Source organism: Rhinopithecus bieti, unplaced genomic scaffold (genome assembly GCF_001698545.2).
Source record: "Rhinopithecus bieti isolate Rb0 unplaced genomic scaffold, ASM169854v2 scaffold_6935, whole genome shotgun sequence".
NCBI lineage: Eukaryota > Metazoa > Chordata > Mammalia > Primates > Cercopithecidae > Rhinopithecus > Rhinopithecus bieti.
In genome coordinates, this window is record NW_016805255.1 from 1,302,670 (window position 1) to 1,325,996 (window position 23,327).

Here is a 23,327-nt window from a genome sequence, read left to right on the forward strand (position 1 = left end):
AGAAAACGGACTCTAGACTGGAGCAGGAAGGAGGTAAAAGGGCAGATCAGTGGCTGAGGGGGTCAGGGAGGCACCGAGGGGCGTCACTGATCATGGGCAAGGCTGAGCAGGGAACAGAAGAGCGTGCCCTGTGAGAATTCACCATTCAGATATGTGCACAGGCTGCCTGGGCCAGCCCAGAGCCCAGTGAGTCCTGGAGATGGGAGGAGAAACAGGGAAGGGGAATTCAGGCCCCCAGCCAACCTACTTGACCTTGATTCATTCCCAAGGGTGCTTCCCTAAGACAAACCAGGTAACCGGACCTGCCTTAGGATTCGCTGACTCCAGTGTCCCTTGGGGAAATAGGAAGAAGACGCAGCTTCCTGTGCCCACCGCAGCTCTGCACAGCCAGCCAGAAAGCGTGTCTGTCGCTCCATTGCATGTTGCCCTGTGGAGAGTGTGAGCGTGCAGCTTGAGATGGGGTGGGGCCTTGAAGGAGAGCGCATAGTAGCTCTGTGTGGCCGGTCAAGAAGGGGGCCTCCTGGGGGTCTTTGTCCCAGGAGGCTTGGAGTGTTAATTCCTGATAACTCTGCATGTTAACTTTAGAATTTATTTCTCAAAACACCTCTTTAGTATTTTTCAAATATATAAGTTTCTATTTAATTTCCTACTAATGCCATCAAGCCACTGATAGATACGGTATTCATGATCTGAACTTTCCTTTCAATGCAGAGGTAACCTGGCCTGAGGTGGGATGTCTCCCTGGGGCTTGAGCACAGGGAGTGGCGCTGCTCTGAGGAATAAGCACATTGGGCTCCTAATTGTAGTCATCCCTGTAGTTGGGACCTCAACACATAAGATTAAGTATTTTGACAAAAAATAAGTTGGCTTTTTAATTTTTTGTTTTTGCATTTGGTATTTGCTAACAAACTGCTAATATTTCATTTTGGTTCTTTTCTTTAGCAGTTTTGAGGAGTGTTGGTGAGTTTTCTGTCTGGAGAGAGTGTTTGTTTGGGTCTCGTCCTCATGCAGAGAAAGCTTGTGCCATCCCCACCCCTCCTCGTGTGGGCTTCCCCTGCGGTGCTGCCATGGTTCCTAGTCACACACCTCGGAGACAATTCCCCTTCCAACTGCAATGTTCTTTAATAATGAATAGCCAATCTTCAGTCTGCTGTTTTACCTTTCAAACCTGGCAGCCGCGTGTTGCCGTGCTCGCTCTGAGAAAGGTCCTCGTTCTCTTTCTCTCAGGAGGAGGAAGGGCCCAACCTGGGAAGCCCCTAGGTGCCGAGTTCTCGTGTCAGCCCCGGGGTGCAGCTGGGAACCCCTTTCTGTCTTGTACAGGAATCTTGTGGCTTTTCGGTTTTCACTTCACTATTTCCTCTTGTACAAAGGAAGCCAGCCTACCTCTTCATGATACTTATTAATTTATGCTGATGTTAATAACACTGTTACCAGGGTCAGTTTTACTCCTGGGGGTGGGTGCAAACCAAGATTTAATACAACTGAGTGACTTTTGCCGCCACATAATTAGTTGACAGTTAGAAACCATGGTGTCTGCTGCCTGGGCTTCCCTCCTGCTGCCCCAGGCGCCTAACAGAGGCTCTGCAGTGGAATGAAGCACCTGCAGCCCCTCAAGAAATGCTGTGGCCTCAGAGCCTGTGACCCATGGGGCTCAGGGGCTATGGCTGGGCCCTGCTGGAGGTGTCAGGCTCTGCTGGGGGCATCTGACAGCAGGAAGCACTGAGGACATTCCTCCATGTCCAGGCTGAGGCCTCTCAGCTTCCCCCTGGGGGCCCTTTTCCCTGAGGGTACTTCAGGTACAAGGGAGGGAGGAGGGCATCTAGGGACGGTTGCTGCTGCTCCCGCCTCCCTGACGGAGGAGACCCACGCTACTTCTGTGGAAGTGGCCTCCGAGCCTCCCGTCCCTGCCTTTTCTCTACTGGGGCCTCTTTCAAGGCCTGATCTTCCCCACAGGGGACAAGTAAAGTACTTAGGGGTTGAGTCTAGGAGTGCAGGGGAAGAGGAATGGGAGGGGAGTGCCAAAGGCCCAGCTGCCACCAAGGCCTGCTCTGGGTAAATCCCAACCCAGGTGTTTTGGGTTGAACCTTGTTCCTAGGGAACTTTCTGAGTTCCTGGGTTCCCTCTGCGGACCCTCCATTGCCCAGTCTGGGCCTGGTCACCCCTTCTCCCTCTGCCCGCTGCTGCCCGTATACAAGACCGTCCCTGAAGCGGGGAGGGGATGGAGTGGGGAGGGTTATAGGCAGAAGGAGTGTCCCTACCTGGAGAGTGTGAGGGGCTAAATCCCAGGCAGAGAGGACCCAGCCTCCCAATCCTCCTACCCTTGCAGAACCCAGCTCCATGGGGGCTCAGCCTCTGCAGAGGTGATCCTGCTCTTCTAGTGTCCAGAGTGACTGTTGCTCAGCAGTTACCAGCAGTTCCTGGCCAGGGCCACAAGACTCCACCCTTACGCTCTCGTGGCATCTTCAGTTTAGCCCATGACCCCAGCTCTGGGTAGGTCCGGGTCTGGGGTGGGGTCCTAATGCAAAGTCCAAGGGCCATACCTAGGATACTGCCTCCTGGGGCTGCCCCTGGGCTTCATGTCTACACCTCCATCCTGCCGCCTTCATGTGGCCGCCTGGTTTTTAAAACTAGGTAGTTGAGCACACGTGCTTCTATTTTCCTCATCATCCTAAACAGTACCTCTTTGAAATTTGCCTTTTCTTGCCTCTGCCATGTATATCCCGTGCATAAGTCCCAGGTACCATCATTAAAACATGACTTGTGAGAACACAGGGCAAGTATAGGGCGGTACTTTTCTCTTGGCCTGGGCAGAGGGTATATATTTGTTGAAGGGTACACAGCCACCTCCTTGCACAGAAGTAGATCTGCGTACAGCACATTTAATATATGTACTCTAAATATTGGGGGTCTGGGAAGAATCCATTTTTTTTTCACCATTTTTGGAGTCAGGGTCTTGCTCTGTCACCCAGGCTGGAGTGCACTGGCACCGTCAAAACTCACTGCAGCCTCAAACTCCTGGGCTCAGTTGACCCTCCTGCCTCAGCCTCCTAAGTAGCCAGAACCACAAGCACAAGCCACCCTGCCTAACTAATTTTTAAATTTTTTTAAAAGATGGGGTCTCCCGATGTTGCCCAGGCTGGTCTTGAACTCTCGGGCTCAAGCGGTCCTCCCACCTCGGCCTACCAAAGTGCTAGGATTATAGGCCACCATGCTTGGCTGAACTGATTTTTTAAAAGCCTATTTTGAGATTGTGTTTTTAGGATGAAATGATCCTAGAAGGCAGCTATTCATTTGGAAGAGTGATTGCAGATTGGAAAGTAGTCGTGTGCACGTCGTGCTGTGTAATGACTCCTGTGGTGCCGCGCGAGCTTGAGTGCGGTCTGCTGCATGGGCTTCTGGCACGTCCATTGTTTTTTACTGTGGCGTGTGGGCTTGTGGTGGTGGTGTTTCTTTCTGGGGTGCTTTGGTTTTCGGTTTTTGCATGTTTGCCGCATAATCCAGCAAGGGAAGGGGTAGTGGTGGTTTCTTGATGACCCACTTTGGGACTTCCCTGGGAAGGGGCCAATGGGGAAGATTCTCAGCCCTGAGCAAGGTGACTGTCCTCTCCAGGGGAAGTGATGGAGGATGTGGTGAGAGGTGCCCTCGCTCCTCCTCTTTCTCGCTCTTCCCCGGAATTCAAAGGGTCACTCTTTAGGGACCAGTCAGGATCCCTCATCCTGTATGCGAAGGTACACCGGTTCTACCCAGAGCTCACAATTTCAGATTTTAGGAGGAGACCCTCTGCATTGGTGGCTTGTACTTCTTCCTGCTTTCCTCAGCTTCCTCAGATGGTCTGAAAAATAAATGTATAATATTGCATTGATTGGGATCCAGGCTAAGAGACACGCAATTCATCATCACCGTTTAGTTGGACCCAACATGCTGGCCAGGCCCCTATAGCGGGGGGACGTGAAGTTGGTCCTTCAGAGCCTCCTGATTGTGCTGGGAGGGGCCGGGCTGTAGGCTTGGCATCAGACCCCTAGACACACACACTGCTTGGTGGCGAAGAGGTGGGAAGGAGGGAGAGCCAGGGTTTCACAGCCACTGAGGAGTCTGGCTTTGCCTGTGGCTTGGCATGTTCTCCACTTTCTTTTCATTTGATGAAACGTTAGTTTTCAAATTAGAGAAGTCCTGGAGTGAAGGAAAGGGAAAGGAAACCCAATTTTCTAGGGACTTGCTAGGGTCAGACATGAGAGGAAGGATGGCTGTGGGTGTGTTCACAGGGAGCTTGAATTCCTGATTGGCCAAGTGAAAAAAATAGGTTTTGGTTGTTTGGGGACAAAGTCCAACACCCACTGCAGTCTCTGCTACACTGTGATAACCTGACCTCTTCTTCTGTAGATGGTCTCCATGTCTCCACTGAAGTACTGCTTATAAGTAAATAGATGAGGTTGTGAGGTGAAAGATTATGATCATTTGGGTGATTATGGGATATGATTGTTCAATACCTGTTCACACATTTACATACACAAGTGAAAATACAGATCCATGCAAATACAGATAAAAGACTGAGTCATAGTTTAATATTTCAAGCTTCTGCCATATAGACAGGAAGAATTTGCTAAGATATACTTTGCTCATCAACAACTAGAGTAGCCTAGGAGAACATCCCTGAGTCACAGAACATCCCTGAGTCACAGATGACATCCCTGAGTCATCTTAGGGTTAATGTGACTGGGGTTGGGATGATGCTGTCATCCTTTACAGATTCTGGAGAATCCCTTAGAATCTGTTCTTATCGTTTCCAGTACATCATCTGGCTGCCAGTCCATAATCTACATCCCACAGGACGTCGTCCGAGCCAAGGAGATCATCGCCCAGATCAACACCTTGAAAACCCAAGTTAGCTACTATGCAGAGCGGCTGTCAAGGGCAGCCAAGGACAGGTCTGCCACTGGCCTTGAGAGGACACTCGCCATCTTGGCAGACAAGGTAGGAGGGGTGCCCTGCTGCATGTGGGCTGGGGAGTCTCCTTGGGTTTCTGGGGGCCACCGGGCAGCCCAGGTGTGCCGAAGGTGGTCCACAAAGAGCGTGACATTGGGAAGACTTTGACGGTCTACCTTAGGTCCATTTCCCACAAAAACCAGGGACGTTTCGTGATTTGTCCACAGAGCTGGACGGACAAAGGGCAGAGCCCAGGGCTTATGACTCTAAGGTGCAGCCTCAGGTACGTATGCCCTTCAGTGAGTCCGTGGGGCTCATTTTGTCGAGGCTGATACAGTTCCACCTCTTTCTCAGTAACAGCCTCACCAGCACTTTTTTCTTTTTTGCCACATTTCTATTGTAGTTGAATTTGAAAACAGAAACTGAGCTATTATACAGACATAAGATAAGAACAATATGATTTTATTGGCTTACATATAGTCAGTACCCCAGCTTCTACTTAGCCATAACTTGATCCTGATTTAAAAGTATGTAAGTATTAATCCCAACTGAGGAAGTGGCTATTATCAGACCCTTTTGATGGATGATGCTTTTTCCCATCACTCAGTCTCCCTCTCAGTGCACACACACACACACTCACACACACACTCACACAAACACACACAGATTCTGACTACACCTCTGCACTCACACTCACTGTGCTATTAAGCTGCTTTTCCTGATCAGAATGTGTAATATCCTTCACGTGTGTTCACACAGCATAAAGAGTGTGAGGTGGGGATTAGATCCACTGGAAAAGAAAGATGTAGTTGTCAGCAGTAACATTATGAACCACAGAACCCGTGATGCATGCAGAATTCTCCAAAACCAGACATGTTGTGCCAGAAGGCCAGCTACCCAGACCCAGAACTTGATGTATTAGATGCTGAGGAACGAAAGATAAGACTTCCACAATTGAACCAAAGTAAGACCTGACCCCTGGACACTTGTTCCCTGGAAGGTGGAGGACAGACCAGTAAGTCTGTCAAGGCTGGGGCAGTGGGCTCTCTCTGCAGGCCCCTCCCCTAGCAATCACAGGTCAGAGGCAGGCAGGGATCAGAGAATGTCAGAGATTTCTCACCCTCTTTTCCTCTTGCTTGGTGGGAAATTCTTGTTAAGATTCAGCCCCAGCAGGCCACATGGCAGTCTTCGTATTCAGACATCTTGAGGGATGTAGCCCTTCAGTTGCTTTGCACTGTGGAGAAAGGCAGAGGGGTGCAGTACTGGGCTTTAAGCCCATTCTCCATATCTTAGATAAGGCAGGGGCCTCCCCAACCCCTGGCCTGGGCTCAGCAGCCTTGGTTTGTGTGCACCTGCAGACACGGCAGCTGGTCACGGTCTGCGACTGCAAGCTCCTGGCCAACTCCATCCATGGGCTGAACGCCGCGCGGCCTGACTACATTGCCTCCAAGGCCTCTCCCACTTCGACTGAGGAGGAGCAGGTGATGCTTAGAAATGACCAGGACACCCTCATGGCCCGGTGGACAGGGAGAAACAGCCGATCTTCCCTGCAGGTGGACTGGCACGAGGAGGAGTGGGTGAGTCTGCTGCCGTGGCTGTCATCCCACTGCTGGACTTGGGCCGAAAACCGCAAAGCCTGTTGCCAGTCTCTGTCCCTCCGAAGTGCCTCAAGGTTTGACTGCTGTAAACAAGCTCCAGGTCTCCTTCCTGGATGGCTCCTTGGCTCCTGATGCAGGGAGGGAGACTATTTTCAAAACCTTGTGTCCAGATAGGGGTAGAGCTGTGCTGGGGCCTGGGCCAGCCTCAGACCTGGATGAAGAGGAAGAGAAGTGGGTTGTCCTCCCCTGTTGGAGGTCTCTCCTTCCCCTGCCGCCTGTGCCTTCTATGGCCCTGGGATGCTTGAGACCAGTCAGGCCTCTGCTACTTCCTCAGTGCTCTGTTTGCTGTTAGGTTTTCCAGGGCTATGTGTATTTGGGGATGTGGGAGCTCTGGTGCTGGGGCAAGTAGTTGTGGATTTTGGAGCGGCCGCCCTGACATTGCATCACATTATTGTTCCTCACAGAATTGGCCCTGGGAGCAGGATCTGTGTTTCTTGAGGGAGTGACACATTGTACAATTTGTTTTTGCCATTGATTGAGACCACTGCTTAGAGGCATTGTTCTGCAAGCGCTGAACTGTTAATCAGCAGCAAAGTAGCATCCTATATGCTGTGTGTGTTTCTGCAAATCACTCCCAGACCTCCCTCACCTCCTCCCCACCTCCCCTATCCAAATTTCCATTCCCTTCCATCCAAAGGAGACCTCCATCTTGTCTGTGTGTGACGGTTGTAGGAAGTCTGTAGTGGCAGGAGGAGGAGATGGGACAGTGCTCTGTGGCCCTTCAGGCAGCACTGGAGGGCCACCTGGCCTCCAGAAGAGTTACTAGCAAACATCTCCCAAACTCTAAAAACAATGGCCACAGGAGATCGATACATCATTGAAAAGCAAATGCAACTTTAATGGGGAATTAGGAATCATCTTTGTATTTCTAAACTTAGAGGTATTTTAACAAGTGTGGAAGCCTAGGGCAGGGGATCGGTGGAGGGCGATTTGGTTTGTGTTCTGTTTGTGTTTCTGTTCGGGAGAGCTGACCCACACGGGCCCCTTTGATTTGGAAGGAGAAAGTGTGGCTGAACGTGGACAAGAGCCTAGAATGCATCATTCAGCGTGTGGACAAGCTGCTGCAGAGGGAGCGCCTGCATGGCGAGGGCTGTGAGGACGTCTTCCCCTGTGCAGGCAGCTGCACCAGCAAGAAAGGTAACCCGGACAGCCACGCCTACTGGATCAGACCAGAAGACCCCTTCTGTGATGTCCCCTCCTCACCATGCCCCTCCACCATGCCCTCCGCTGCATGCCATCCTCATCTGACCACACGTGCGTATGCATCCATGCTTCCCATACGCTGCCTCCACTTCACCTTGTGTTGCTTCCGTTTTTCTGTGTCTCTGACTCCATGCACTCCTCCCCCACGCAGACTGCAGGGAGGGCTGCCAGGTGGAGTGGGGGCGTCCCAGTGCACAGAGCAGCGGGCAGTGAGCGGAGTCTCCGGTTGCCTTTCTATGTAACTGGAGCCCATGTGTGATTCTGCATCTCTGCCAGTCAGAATCTCAGGGTCCTCTTGGGATACACCACCATGGCTATAAGGGTTGGGCTCCTGGGCTTTTCAGGTTTGTAAAGCAATCTGAGAACCTGAAGGAGGCCAGGATGCAGATGCCTTTCTGATGTGATTGTCTATGGCATTAGGAATTGGTAGAATGAAAGGGGAAAGGGGAATTGTGCAGGGACACAGCTGGATGAGAGATATTGACAGGTCCAGTGGACATGTCTGAAAGCTGGTTGGCATTGGCTGGGCACTCTCTTACGCAGCAGAGGCATGTTGCCTTGGGACTTGGTAACACGGAGAGTGGGCCCCTGTTCCTGGGCTTCTGGTGGTCTGAGTCAGGTGGTTTGGCAGGACCCTTCAGGATAGGACATTGGCATGAAGCAGCATGCTGCAGAACAGTCGCCTGTCTGCAGAGACACGGCACACCAGGACACTGTCCTGCAGAGAGCCTTAAAGCTGGGAAACGGTCCCTGCAACCGAGGTGCCTCCCGTCTTTTCCTGTAAGAGCCAGAGAGTTACAAGCTAGGCAGCCGAGACTTGCCCCCAGACCTAGCTTCTGCCTCCTTTTTGTTCTCCTGTGGGAGTTTTAAGCCATAGTAGGTAAGGCCCAGATGTGCTGGGATTAGGCTTCATGTGATGAGGGCTTTTATATTCTGAATTGGGGAACTTCCATTCAAGGTGTAAGCGTGCTTCTTGATCAGAGCCTCTGGGCAAATCCCCCTTGGGGTTGTCAGATGCCCTTTGCCTCTTTACTCCGCCTGCAGTCTGTTTCCAGGGCACTGTCTCACTTGAGCCTCTGTCTCGACCGTTGTCCTGTCACCCATCTCTTCATCTCTGGGGGATTACAGTTTCACTTCCCCACACCTGTGATTGGTTCATGGAACTATTTTATCTTTATTCATGTTCTCTTTTTTATGTAAATCGTGTTCCTTTTGAAAACTTTCTGAAAGTTCATTGTTTATTTCTTTCTACTTTATTATCTTGTGATTTTAAATTTTTCTACAGATAATGAAAAGAGTGATTTATTGGCTGTTTTAAATGTGGGAGCTAGTTTATTTCATCAGATGGGATTATATCCCTAACTTAAGTGTCATTTTTTTTCTAGGCACATCCTGTATTGTTTAAATATAGATACATTTTTATTCAGTTTTAAAGTTATTTAAATGAGTATTTATGCTATTTAGGGTTTGACTTGCGTGTGCCATAAAAATCAGCTGTTATAATAATGGGAATGTGAAGCTTACTTACATTTGAGAGCGAGTAACTCTGCTGATCAGTACTCAAAGAAATGTATGAAACCGTATGCCACCAAATTATCTGTGGATGGTCCTTAATTTAAACATTTTTAGCACAGCCAGGAGGCTGTTCAGTCCTCAGTGTAAGCAGGAGGATCAGAAAGAAGCAGTCTGTGAGATATTTATTTCGGTGAGTCTTGTCCACAGTGCCACGGCTTGGCTCTGTCGTGGCTTTTTATACCATTCCAAGTTACTGGAGCCATTGTTTTGGCTTAATGATCAGGTGTGTTCACACCAACATATTTATTATATGAAAATAACTCTGTACTGCTCTGAAGGGCATCATCACTTTTCATTTCAGTGCTATACCCTGTCCTGGGTCCTTGGTTTTTATTTTTCACCAGGGAGCTGCCCTGCCTCAGAGCTGCCCTGCCCTGATCAGAGAGCCCTGACTGGCAGGTGAGGGTCACCCAGGGCCAAGGGTTTGTGGGGGACCCACTGACAAGTATCTGCCAGCCAAAACCACAGAGGCTTCTCACACTTCCCTTCTTCTCATCTCTCCAAAAGTCTCCCATGCCCCTCCACCCCAGCCTGCCAAGGTGCACCACTGTTGCCCCACCAGGATTTGGTGGCTTCCACCGCCTTCCTCCTGTGCACTCTGTCACTCTCCTCATACCCAAAGAGACCCTTAGACCAAGTTTCTCTTAGTCTGGGGTCTGTGGGTACCCGCAGGTTCTTGTACCCCGAGATGATGTGCTGGACTTTGCATGTGTATAGAGAGGAAGTCCAGAGTGGTCATCTGTTCTCAACTGCATGACCCAAGGCAAGTTACAAGCCGTTATTCCAGGAGCGCCAGAGAAGACCCCCTCTTTCTCCCCTTTGATTGAAAGATGAATTTAGCAAATCGGGTTTAATCCCTGATGCCTTCACAGCAATGATCCCAACCCAGCTGTTGGGGAGCAGGCTCCTAGACCTTCCTCCTCATTCGTAAACTCAGAATCCTAGAAGATGGGTTATGGGGAGGCAAAAATCTGTATTTTTTCAAGGCCTCGCATAACCTGATGAGCAGATCAATATGTAAGAGCCACAGTTGCGAATCACTGTGAGTTTCTGCCTTTGTTAGCAGCATGGTCTCAGGGTATCTGGGTTAACGAAGAGGTCGAACTCTTGACCTTACAGATGCCTTTGTATTCTCTTTCCGCTTTGCCAGTTTGAAAAGTCACATCCAAAGACGATGAGAGAGGAAGGATGCTTTCCCCTTCTTTACAACCTAGGTTGTAAAATCCCCATCAAGCTGTTCTGGCTGTTCTTCGGGATCCGGGATCCGAGGCCGCCTCATTTCCGCATTCTGAAGACATTCTTTGAACTGAAAAGCTCAGACATAAATTAACATAAATGTTTTCTCCCATGATTCCTTTTCAAACTCGTTTTCTCTTAGATGGTGCACCCAGTTAACTAGAAAGTTTAGTTTTTTAAGGGAAATATGAAATTGAAATAAGGTGAAATGGAATCAAATTTGGTATTCTTTGAGGACCTGAAGGGATATTCTAATTGGAGATTACGCCTAAATCACAAAACTTAGCATTTGGTTTAAATGTGGAAGATTGGCATCGGTTTTTTTTTTTGGTATACTGGTTTCATTCCTGGATCTTAACACTTTGGCTCTCAGCAGTCGATCCTGAGCCCAGGCTTCCCCGGTGAAATCAGAGCAGTGGGCCTGACCAGGGAACACTCCGTGTGCTGGTCAGTCTCTCTCCTTACAAGTTGCTTCCAGATGCCACAAGCCAACACAGGGCTCCGCCACTACAATGTGATTTATGTGGGTGCTTTTTTCTGCGGCATGTATCACATTGTAATAAGCTAGATTGCACATCCTGAAGAGCATTTTATGTTGAAGTATTGGCAACATGAATGTTTAAGCTGGGGAATCTGTCATTGTTTACCACTGAGAGGGCTTGCTGCCGGAGTACTTTCGCGAGCCTTCTTGGGGAAGGGGCAGCCAGGCACCAAGACCTCTTCTCTGTTTGTTAGCCACGTCACTGCAAGCTGCTGACGCAGCTGCTCTGAGATTGAGTTGCTTGGTTTGAACTGTGTGCTGCTCCTTAATCATCCATGTCGCCCTCCATTTCTGTGCAGATTGCAGTCCCCCTCCTGAAGAGTCCAGCCCAGGTACGTGGTTTCCGTTCAAGGCTCCTGCTGATGCCCTCTTACTTAATACTCAGGTAGTGTTTTGTAGCTAAATTACCAAAGATTGCCTTATGATCCCAGAGTTGGGAAAGTATTCCAGGACCTCCTTCGTTGTGAGGCATGTAACACTTTTCGCAGGTTTGATGAGGGACCCGTTGAGCTGAGGAAATCGTGACCTGAGGCAGACTACCACATGTATTTGTTTTACTTTTACGTTCTAAAGTCTTTTCAGATGAGCGCGTTGGGCTTCCTGAAGTGGGTGACCTGAGGTAGGGAGGTACACATTTTGGACTTTCTGGGTGCGGTTTTAGAATTCTTACCAGACAATGCTATGGGCCTCAGTTGGAGTTAGTGCCAGAAATGTAATCTCTTTGCTGCATTTGCATGTAGAAACCAATGTTTATGATTCTAGTTCAGGGGTTGGCAAGCTACAGCTCTGAGCTAAATCTTGTCCACAGCCTGCTCTTATAAATAATGTTTTGTTGGAAACCAACCTTGCCCACTTGTTCATGTATTGTTTACAGCTGCTTTTGTGCAGCAGTGCCAGAGTTCGTTGCAGCAGAGAACCCGTGGCCTTCAAAGCCTAAAATATTTACTGTCTAGCTCTTTACAGAAAATGTGTGCTCGGCTGGGCACGGTGGCTCCTGCCTGTAATCCCAGCACTTTGGGAGGCCGAGGCGGGCGGATCATGAGGTCAGGAGATCGAGACCATCCTGGCTAACAATGTGAGACCCCCATCTCTACTAAAAATACAAAAAAAAAAAGGAGCCGGGCGTGGTGGCGGGCGCCTATAGTCCCAGCTACTCGGGAGGCTGAGGCAGGAGAATGGCGTGAACCCGGGAGGCAGAGTTTGCAGTGAGCTGAGATCGCGCCACTGCACTCCAGCCTGAGCGACAGAGCGAGACTCCATTTCAAAAAAAATTTTTAAATAAAAAAAAATGAAAAGAAAATGTGTGTTGACCCCTGATCTAGTTCATATTGAGTTTCCTGGGTATTGCTTGTGGTTTTGAGCATGAGTCCCCCAAATAATATGATTTGATGTTCTTTTTCTTACATTCCAAAAATCAGCTGCATGGTCAGTCTATCACTTGCATATTTCTGACTGGTTATAAATGTAAGACAGCAGGAGACTTTGTTGATGTCTAGAATGTAACGAGTCCATGACTGTGGGATTTACCAGGCTAACAGCTATTCCTGTGCATTGCTAGTGAAGCCTGTCCACCCATACAGCCCCTGTGAGTCAGCATAGTGTGGCGGCTGCTGGCAGCAACCCCAGGACGCTCTTAGAAGTTAGCCCATCGGCAGGCTCATCTGATTGGACACCTCATAGGGACTCTCCCAGTTTGCTTTCAGCCCCTTCATAGTTTCCTCTTTCCCCAAAAGTCAGTGTCGCCTTGAGCAGGCATTGGGCCCCACCCCCTTGGACCCTCAAGGTTACTGAGGCCTCCATTTCCTCCCCTGGGCCCATGCCTCAGCTGACCTCCACGGCAGGCCAGTGCCTTCAGACCGAGCTGTGGCCTGAGCCTCAGTGGTGCTGAAGCCTGGGGCCATACCCAGCAGTTAGGGCCAGGAGAGGGCTGGTGGCATGTGCATCTGCTCCCACAGAAGCTCAGGGGTCTTCTCAATTCTGGGCTCCTGAGGGTTGCGGAACTAATGGGAGGTCTCGTGGGTCCCCGGGCAGCCCACGGACAATGCCTGGCCTGTAGAGCCCTCCTGGTTGTGCGTCAGCTGGGACATTTCCAGAAGCACTGATGGCTTTTTCACAGTTGATGCTGATGGACTAAAATGGTCCCTGCAAGGAGTTCTTTTGGCTTTTCCTGGAGAACTGCATTTAATCTGGGCTAAAATAGACACACTTACAAAGGCATACACACCCTCCCTTTCTCCCTCCCCTACTAATGAGGGGAAAATGCAGAAGCAAAGTCCGGATTTGAAAGTGCTCTTCAAAGTTATCTAAATTAGTATGGCCCATGGATTCACTACCCGTCTGCGAACATCACCGGTTAGGAACTAGATAAGGAGCTTTCTACAAAAACACGGGTCGGCGACGTCACTCAGGACATTGTTTCATTGAGCTGATGTTTTTTCATAACTAGGCTTTCTAGTGAAGGAAGCAGAGTATAAACCCTTCAGCGATTCTGGTGACCCAGGTGCCTTTACTTCGCTAGATCCTGGGTAGAAATCATGTTACAGCCCAAGAAACTCATTTTGGCTGAAGTTTTTAAAAATTTTTCCAGTCATGTCTGAGCCCTTCTCTGGGCAGATAACCACACTCACCTTCTACCAAGTTCCATATCTCCTCTTTTCCAGGACACACGTCTTAGTGCTTTTTAGCCATTCTTTCTATACTACTTTTTTTTTTTTTCATTTTTTTCCTAATATAGCAAAGCAATCATTCTCATGGGAATTTAGTTTAAAGAGAAATAGGCAAAGTGAAAAAGTTGTAAGACCGGTTGTATGTTTTGATCATTTTCGGATTAAAATAATCATGATTTTCATGATATGCATGATAGGTAGAAGAGCAAAGTAAAATTGGCAACATTTTGTTTAAGAGCATGTACTTCTGAGAGAAGGATAGTCTACTGCCTGCCTTTCCCCAAACTGTTTGGCTAGAAAAACCTGTTTGCCATTGGCATTTTTGATAGGCACTTCATGTAATTGGCATACATTCAACAGAATTCTTCAAAGAAACAAAAACATGGTCTCTGAGAACTTCAGTGGAGGAAAGAGACTCGGATATTATCTAGTGCCTCGCTCTCATTTTATGAAAAAGGCCCCACATGGCTGAGGGGTCAAAGGCCTTGCCTGTGGTCACCTCTGCTCAGCAGTGGCCGGGGCCGGGACTCGACATTTTCCGCCTCTCAGTTGAGTGTTCTTCGTCATGTGGTTCATTTGCTAAGACCTGTCTGCTGTGGACTTTCTGAATTGAAGCCTGCTTTTTCCGTTACAGATACAAATGCTGTCCACAAACAGTGTGCCTGCATGTACAATTAGGCCACCTCCAACTTTTGAGCTGCTACCTATACTTAAACATTTCCATTAACCAAACACTGAGTGTAAGGAATTCTTTGGCATGTTTCAGTATTTCTTTAGGTTGGTTTCTCAGTGACGTGCTAACCATCCAGCTTGAGAGAACAGGGCCAAGCTGCCCTTCTCTCGGTCTCTGAGATTCTGTTTATCTAAGACAGAGGTTACCCTCTGGCAGTCGCGCAGCTCCCACAGCCCGGGGCCTTCCCTGAGTGCCGTGCCAGGACATGGCCTGGTGCATTCTGTGGCTCGAACCCTCACCCTAAGGGGTGTGCACTGCCCGGGCTTCACTCCACAACTTCTCACCATGTTTGGTGTGGTGGATTCACCAAGTGGTGATGGTCAAATGCCTATTTCTGGTCTTAGTGACCTGTTACAAATATAACCTTAATGAGGGCCTGTCTTCTCTTTTAAATGTCTTCTAAATAGGAAGGAAAAAAAAGAGTCAAAACCCAAAATATCTTTCACCCTGTTTTTCTCCCTTGAGGTTCTATTTTTAAAAAGTTGTTTTGGTACAGGGTCAAAGTTTCTGTATATTCCTAAAAGAAAACTGAGCTAGAAATAGTACTGGGGAAGGAAGGTGGGGGTGGGGAAGGAAGTGAGTGCCAGGTGGGGCCGTTCCTGAGGGCCGAAAGCTCTGGAGCTGTGAGGAATAGTGTCCCTCCAGGTGTGCAGGGTGAGAATTGAACACAGTTGCATACAAGGCTTGGCAAGGGCAGAGGAGTCTCTGACTTGACTTCATACCCAGGTCAAGAGAAGGGAGATCACAGAGAACCTTTCTGGGCGTCCTTCCTCTTCGCGTGGAGGTGCTACAGTGCAGTGGAAGGAGATGAGCCTCTGCGGACAGAGCATTTTCTGGCCTCGTCATGACTTGCAGAAGTTTTTTTGTTGTTTTCCTCCAAAGGCATTGTCTTAAGTATTTCTGTCTAGAGTCCCCAACAGGTTCAGGAGACCAGGCATGTGTGGGAGGTACTGGAGTAGAACTGATGTTTGAGGTTGCTGGAAAGAGCTGGGGCTCGAGGGCTAGGGACTGGGTTGGTTCTAGACAGAACTAGAAGATGGGGTGGAGATGGGGGAGTGGGAGGACTGCATTGGTTAGAGGCGAGGTGACTTGCTAAATTGCCAGAACCTAATTCTTAAAATATCTCTTTCTCATTGTGATGACCCCCTCGTTTGTGCCCCAGGTGAATGGAGTGAGGCCCTTTACCCGCTGCTGACCACTCTCACCGACTGCGTGGCCATGATGAGTGACAAGGCCAAGAAGGCCATGGTATTCCTGCTCATGCAGGACAGCGCGCCCACCATAGCCACCTACCTGAGCCTCCAGTACCGCCGTGACGTGGTCTTCTGCCAGACGGTAGGCCCTGGGAGCACCCCGAGGGAGGCAATGGGCACCTCCCAGCTCGGAAAAGACAGGCTTAGGAAGCCCTTCCCTCTCATTTCACTTGTAAAGTGAGCACCCTAACCCTAACGTTGCACCTGCAAAGTCTGCTGATTCTGCACCCAGGAGGTAGTGAGGGTGTGGGTGGCGCAGGCCTCTTTGCTGTGTGTTTTTTTTTTTTTTTTTGGCTGCACAGGAATTGAGTGAGGGCAACAACACAGGTGTTTGCTGTCAGTGCAAACATTGCTGATATAACAGTAGGTGTCTCAGCTCTGCAGCTTGTTGCAGGACTCTCTTATTGTTGTGAGAAGTGAAGCCTTGAAATGAATGTAACAAGTTTAATAGTTGCCAGTAACCAAATTAGTAAAGCAAACAGTGATTTGGGGTTGGGCTGGTTCTCTCCAGGTTCCCTCACTCATCCTGGAGAGTCCTGTTTCATCCCACAGAAAATCTCCCACTGAGGAAACTTTGAGTGACCATGTTGTCTCTCACTTCTGTTTTTTGCTGGGGCTGAGTTTCCAGCCAGGGGTGGCATGGCTCTATGAGCAGATAGACCCTTTCACTATGAGTAATTAATTGTGGGCTTCCAGATGGTTCCAGCCTAGGAATAACGCCAGGTACAGGTCAGGTCAGAAGTCGGGCCAAAACCAAACCCACGTTGTGAGTGACAGGAATAGCAAGACCACTGTTGGGCATCTTCCCATGGCCAAGGCGTGCCCCACCTGGGCTTCTCGAGGGACAGGAGGTGCCACTGAAGCCCCTTTGAGCAGTGGCAGCAGAGGAAGGGAGCGGGAAGGGCTGGGCATGATCTGACTGCCATTTGGTGGGCACGCATGTGAGCCTGAACCGCTTCACCCCACCCTCCCACAGCTGACCGCCCTCATCTGCGGCTTCATCATCAAGCTGAGGAACTGCCTGCATGACGACGGCTTCCTGCGCCAGCTCTACACCATCGGGCTGCTGGCCCAGTTCGAGAGCCTGCTGAGCACCTACGGTGAGGCACCCCGGGCCAGCATCGGGAGCCCCACTTGCGTGTGTGGTTTCCGTCCTTTCTGGCTAGGTGTTTTTCTCCCTGTACCAGTAATGCGTGCTGATTGGAATAAATCCAGAATACACAACAGCGGACCAGATGGCAGTCCTGGCAGTTACACAGGCACACGCCTTGGTTTGTTGTTGTTTCTGGTTGAGGATGGATGTTCATCACTTAGCCAGTAACTTCCTGTTGGACTGGAGTTCAGGGTTGTTCCTGAAACTCCAGTGCAGCAGTGGCCTCTGTGCATGAGGCACTTGTGGGCCTGTTTCTGCAGCTCCTGAATGACTAGAAGCAGAGTTACTGGGTCAGAGGCTAGGAATATTTTTAAATTTAATAGATATTTCCAAGTTGCTTTCCAAAAAGGCTCTCTTCTTCCTACCCTTGTTTCGTATTTATTTCTTCTGAGAAGGTGATAGAAAGCATTTGTTAATCTTTGGAAACTGAGGACATCGAATAGATACCAAGCCCCGTGTAACGGGAGGGTCTGGCCCCAGCAAAGCTGCTTTAGCATCTCTCATTTCGTGTTTCAAGAGCTGGCTTTGCTTTCTAAGTTTATGTATTTGTTTCCCTCCCTACTATCCCGTGCTTGCCCAAGAAAGAATGGGAAAGGATGGCGCGCGTTTCCACCGGCTGCGTGTTTTGATGTGGCTGTGGGATTTCAGAGGCGTTGACTGACAGAGGAGTGAGTCGCAGGGGAAGAGGCTCAGAAACTCCCCCTCCCCCAGAGCCACACCTGCACCACTCCTGTCGCAGCCAGGCCTGAGCTTGACTGCCTTCTGCTGAGACTGGGGAGAGCAGCAGGGCCCTCTGCCTGACAGCCCCACCGCTCTCTCGTGTCCAGGGGAGGAGCTGGCCATGCTGGAGGACATGAGCCTTGGGATCATGGACTTGAGGAACGTGACCTTCAAAGTCACTCAGGCCACTTCCAGCGCCTCCGCAGACATGCTGCCCGTCATCACAGGAAATCGGTAGAGTGTTGGTTTGAAATTCTCTGAGCCAGAGAGCAGTTTTCATATTTGTTTATTTCAGGGAACCTGCTCTTCCTTCTGAATTTGTTATCCTGTTTCATTTTGTTAAATGCTCTGATTATAGCCCCTAGGTTAGTACCACTCCCTTAAAGGTCTGTGGTTGGCCGTTTGGCCATCACTGAGCCAGAGGGCCAGGCTGGGCCCTGCCATCTGCTCGGTGGCCCTCTGGCCTCACCCTGCTCTCCCTCTCTCCGCCTTTCTCCAGCGACGGGTTTAACGTGCGGGTCCCTCTGCCGGGTCCACTGTTTGATGCCCTGCCCCGGGAGATCCAGAGCGGCATGCTGCTGCGAGTGCAACCCGTCCTCTTCAACGTGGGCATCAATGAGCAGCAGACGCTGGCCGAGAGGTGCGTGCCGGCCCTTCGGGGCTGCGGGAGTGCAGCGGCCCTGGAGATGACACAGAAAACATATTTACCCCTCTTCAGGCTCCAAGTGCTGGACAGACTTTGTTATCCTTCCTTCCTTTGGCCAACGTTTTCATCATGGCCGTGCACCTCACTGTCTTTGGTGCTAGGGACACAGGGTGACCCAAAGGTGGTCTCTGTCCTCAGAGACTCAGCTGGTGGGAGAGAGAGACATGGATGCAATGATGAGGACAGAGACAGGGCATTGTGGGATCCCAAGTAGGGCACCTAGCGAGGTCTAAGGGGGTCTGTAAAGGCTTCTTGGAGTTGTTGGGGATGAGGCTTTGAAGTGTGAGTAGGAGCTGGATGATTAGGTGGAGGGGAGACGTGTCAGATTAAGAAGACTGAGGAAAGGCCTGGCAGGGAGAAACAGCATGGAGTTCATAGGCAACAGATTCCAGGCAGGGATTGGCAGGTAGGGGTGGACAGGCTCTGTGTGCCAGCCTGAGACTCATGCCTGAACCTAAAGGCTTACACCTTGTAAACTGCCCTCCAGGGTCACTTGCCACTCTGCAGAGGGGGGTTGTGTGTGGCTATGTATGCACGTGTGCCTGTGTCTGCTCATGTGTGTGAGGAGATAGGGTAGACTGGGTCTATGTACCCTATACTGGCCTTCCACTGCATGAGAATGATTCCTGTGTTGTCATTGATCTTCATGTGATGTGTGTAGATTAGTCTAAACAGGTATCTTCAAGTACTTGCTGTGAAGGAAATTTGGTTTCCAGAACAATATGCCATGTTCCTGCCGGGCCTTCTGATGTCCAACCCCAGTGGTTGATGTCCATTGATGCCTAGGTGTAGGGTCACCCCAACTTAGGAAATATGGTATTATTGCTGGGAGACAATGAAGAACTTTCAGTGGGCCAGGACACAATCCGATTTACATTTTAAGTAGATTGTTTCGCTGGCACGTGCTGGGAGGAGATGAAGGGGACAAGTGTGAGGAGGAAGCTGCTGGGAGGAGTCCAGGCCAGAGGTGGGAACCTGGATCAGGGCCGGGGGAGTGTTGGTGCTCTGCAGAGGAGTAGGCTGGGGAACTGTTGAAGTGGTCAGTGGAAGGGTTTAGTCTTGAGTGGGGCTGGGGCTGAGTGGGAGGAGAGTACACCAGACAGACCCACCCACTGAGCTCATAAACTGGCAGGAGAGTCGTGTCCAGAAGCAGGTGGTGAGCTGGGTTTGGGCTGAGGGCACCAGCCCAGGAACCAAAGTCCCAAAGGTGTGAGCAGAGCTGGAGGCGCCTGTGCCAGGGAGAGGCGCAGCCTCACTGGAGCCCCAGCAGGGAGGTGGCCCAGGGAAGGGAGAAGGATGGTGCCTGCATCTGGTAGCTGCGGATCCCACGGACTTGCAAGAGCAGTTTCTGGAGAGGACTGAGCCAGAGCCAGGTGCATTGAGTAGAGGGGAGGGTGGAGGATGCAACACTGAGGACAGAGAGGACTTGGGAAGGGCAGGTTCTTGGCTTTGTTCCTTTATTGGCTCTGCGGTCACTGGTGAGCTGGGCTTATTTATAAGCTGAGGGGAGAGCCCTCAGAAGGAAGGCCACAGGCCCAGGGATGGCCCCCAAGGGAGCAGGTGCCTAGAGAAAAGGCCATTGTGGGCACCAGGGGTGGATGGGCCAGGACTCGGAGGAGGGAGTCCTGCCCTCTGAGACATGCTCTAGGGCTGCAAAGAAACTGATGCTCAGAAGGCCCCTCAGCAGGGACTTGTGAGACTGCACTGGGCCCAGGACCTGGGCTTCAGAGCCTGCCTTTTCTAATGACCACCTTGTGCCTTCTTTGCAGGTGGCATTTTATGGCCTTGGTTCTTAGGCATTTGGCACATGCTCCTTGCAGCACACGGAGTGTAATCGGGGTGAACCTGCACGATGAGGAAAGGGCAAGGGCTTCATGGTCAGTCCTGGAGGAGCTGGCAGTCAGGCGTGTGCATTCGCACACAGAGAGTGACTTCAGATTGGAGTACAGGGCTGCAGCCTCACCTCTCAGCCATACCTCACTGCTGTCCCCCCTCCTAAGTGCCTCAGGTGTGCTGCACAGGACCTGTACCAGATCATGTTCTGATCATCTCTCAGGCATGCCTGTGACAGTGATACATGATTCCTGCCAATGGAATGCATTTAAACTGATCAGCAACACTGAAGAGATGCCTTTATGCTCGGAAGAAGGAAAGTGGCTTAGAATTTAGATACGCATAGGAAATGTTTGAGAGAATCAACATAGTTAGCTTCCATGCAGTTGTGTTCGTGTTAGAAGAAAGTGACATTAGCCAACTAATGGCATCCCCTATAACCTCCTAAGGTTTGGCGATACGTCTTTACAAGAAGTCATCAACGTGGAGAGTTTGGTGCGGTTAAATTCCTACTTTGAGCAGTTTAAGGAAGTTTTGCCTGAGGATTGTAAGTATTTCTTCAGTCACGGTAGGTTTCACTTACTCGTCTTTTTATCAGTTTAGATGTCTGAGCTCTGGCTTGCCCTGCCTCTATTAGTTCATGTTCCTTCTCTCCCTAAACACACACATGCAGAGAGAGAGAGAGACGGAGAGAGAGAGAGAGAAGCTTCCCTTGGCTGCGGCCCTCATTCATCTCTTTGCTGTTGATTCTCTACTAGCCTGTGTGACCTGGCTCCTTCCCACACTGTCGTAGTCACTGACACTCGATGCGTTTGGTGGCACGCATTGTGCACCTGCTGGTAGGGCTTGGGGGAATCCCAGAGGCAGGACCCACCCTTGGCCAGGTGAGCGGCCCACACACCTCCCTTTGTGGTGCTTAGAGAGGAAGATGCGGGGCCAACATTGCTGGGTGTTTGGGAGCGAGATGGCCCCATCTCGGCATCTCCTGGAGGCAGTGGAGATGCTGACAGTCATCTTTCTGCGTGTCCTCCAGTGAAGATGCTGCAGCTTGGGCTCTGCGGCCACAGAACTCAGGGAGGAACCGAGGGCTGCACAGCACTGCCTGCGAGTAGAATTCCCTCTTGAATTCAACCCAGTGAATATTCCCTGAGGACCTGCTGAGTGTAAAGTGCTAGAGGATCCGATGGCAAATGAGGGGTGGACCCTGCCTTGGAAGGACAGCTGGTCCCAGAGTGCCGGCCTCTCTCTGCAGGCACTGCCACAGTCACTAGGGGGCGCCACGCGGCAGAAGGTGTCATCCCCACTGAGTTATACTAATGTCCTCTGATGAGGGTTTCCAAAGAGGGAACCCACGTCGGCTGGGCTTTAAATTGGGCAGGCTTCATCTGCATCCTGTTGGACGGTAGGGTAGACCTTAGAGTTTAGAGATAGTCAAACAATACTGCTGGTGAACCTTCACAGGTCACGGATGCGCCAGGCACTGGGCTGGGCTCTACATACATTTCCACACTGAATCCACAACAGCCCATCGGTCAGTAATAGGATCCATGTCCAGATGAAGAAAGGGTCTCCTGGCTGTGAAGCCCATGTGTTTGGATTGTGGCTGAAGCCGCCCTGCTAGGAGAGACTGATGCAGAACACTCAGGGGCCAGGCCAGGAAGTCGTGGCTTCAGTGGTGTTCAGCAGGGAAGCAGTGGAAAAAAAGCCGCCTCTTCACAGGTTCATCTAGCAAGAGTGTGTAGCTGGGCTGGAAGAGAGGAGGCAAGCCGCTGATGGCCAGAGTGAGGCTGTGAACTTCAGATGACACTTCAGATGAGATGTTGCTTCACTCTGACTGCAGCTGGGTAGTGACAGTGAGCGTGGAGAGAGGGACAAGGCATTAGGAGGGTCTGGGCTGAGGATGCGCTCCTAAGTGGCCATGTGCAGCTGGCGCTGGGGAGGTGAGGGCTGTGCCTGCTGGGAGAGCTGACAGACCTGGCGCTGGGCAAGGGCGCTGGAGTTTGCGGCAATAGCAGGGGCTGCCCCGCTGATGAGAGAGGCACAGGGCTACAGGGGAGAGCGAGCGCAGCACTGGCCCAGCTGAGCTGATGACATGGGCAAATGACCTGTGGGGAGTGCAGATGTGGAGCCACAGAGCGGAGCCCTTTCGTGGTTGAGGCCATTGAGTGGCAAGACTAGAAGGGGCTGGATCAGCATCTGGAGGGGCCCCTGCCCCGGGGGACAGCAGGGAAGGCCAGAAGAGAGCATCACAGGCTAGGAAGAAGAAGACAGGAGCCAGGAGGGTGTGGGGCGCTGCTGGACTCTGGATGTGTGGACAAGGAGCTGCTGGTGATCTCTCCCAGACAGTCTCACTGTGGTGAGGGCTGGGCCAGGGATCAAGGGGTGACGAAATGGTGCTGCCTTGGAAGGGACCACTTTGTCCTGAAGACTGTCAGCGACTTGAGGGATGAGGCTGTGGGCAGGTGGGGCACACCCTGGAGCTGCGGGGGCCGTGGGAGTGCTCAAAGGGCTGAGGGAAGGAGGACACACAGGGCGGAAGATGCAAGAGGACTGCAGAGTCCCAGGCCAGGCCCTGGAGCGGGCAGGCGGAGGGTGCCCTTGCAGGGAGGGAAGGAGGGAGGAGAGAAGGTAGGGACACGAATGGAGGAAGTATGCTCGGGCTGGGCGACCACAGTCTCCCCAGTAAAACAGGTGTTCTTGTCCACCTCAACATGAGACAGATGAGCACAGAACCGGGACCTTGAGGGGAGTGGAGGGGACTGGCACAGATGCCGTTGGAGCCAGAGAGCCTGGAAAAATACAGATGCCCGGGCCCCACCCCAGTGTGTGGTGGGCAGGGCCTGGCCATTAGGGTTTCAGAAACTCCCCAGGTGGTCCCTGCATGCCACAGCCAGGGTGGTAAATATAACATGAAGTCAAGTTCCTGCAAGGATTTGGCAGCTGAAGGCCATCAGTGCCGTGGGCGTCGGAGCTGTTAAGAAGGTGTCCTCATGTTCTTTAGCAGGGGTTGGAGTTCAGACAGCAGATTTGTCACACACTCACCACAAGCCGGGCCCCCTGCTACCCACTTTATGTGGATTCTCTAATCTGAGCCCCACAGCAGCCCTGGGAAATGGGCACCGGTTGC

The 23,327-nt window shown here is 51.0% G+C and overlaps 1 protein-coding gene across 19 annotated transcripts in view; it reads left to right on the forward strand.

The window, feature by feature from the left end:
- INPP4A (inositol polyphosphate-4-phosphatase type I A) overlaps positions 1–23,327 on the forward strand; it is a 99,921-nt gene that overhangs the window by 49,638 nt on the left and 26,956 nt on the right. For 8 of the 19 annotated variants that reach the window (XM_017871874.1, XM_017871866.1, XM_017871869.1 and 5 more), the window contains 10 exons: positions 943–960; positions 4,788–4,971; positions 6,282–6,500; positions 7,580–7,835; positions 11,436–11,468; positions 15,698–15,870; positions 16,765–16,888; positions 17,769–17,895; positions 18,161–18,301; positions 20,650–20,747. In XM_017871874.1, coding sequence (XP_017727363.1) covers positions 943–960; positions 4,788–4,971; positions 6,282–6,500; positions 7,580–7,835; positions 11,436–11,468; positions 15,698–15,870; positions 16,765–16,888; positions 17,769–17,895; positions 18,161–18,301; positions 20,650–20,747 — 1,373 coding nt within the window. The remainder of the gene's footprint in view (positions 1–942; positions 961–4,787; positions 4,972–6,281; positions 6,501–7,579; positions 7,836–11,435; positions 11,469–15,697; positions 15,871–16,764; positions 16,889–17,768; positions 17,896–18,160; positions 18,302–20,649; positions 20,748–23,327) is intronic. The other 11 variants (XM_017871876.1, XM_017871870.1, XM_017871867.1 and 8 more) reach the window with 7 other exon arrangements.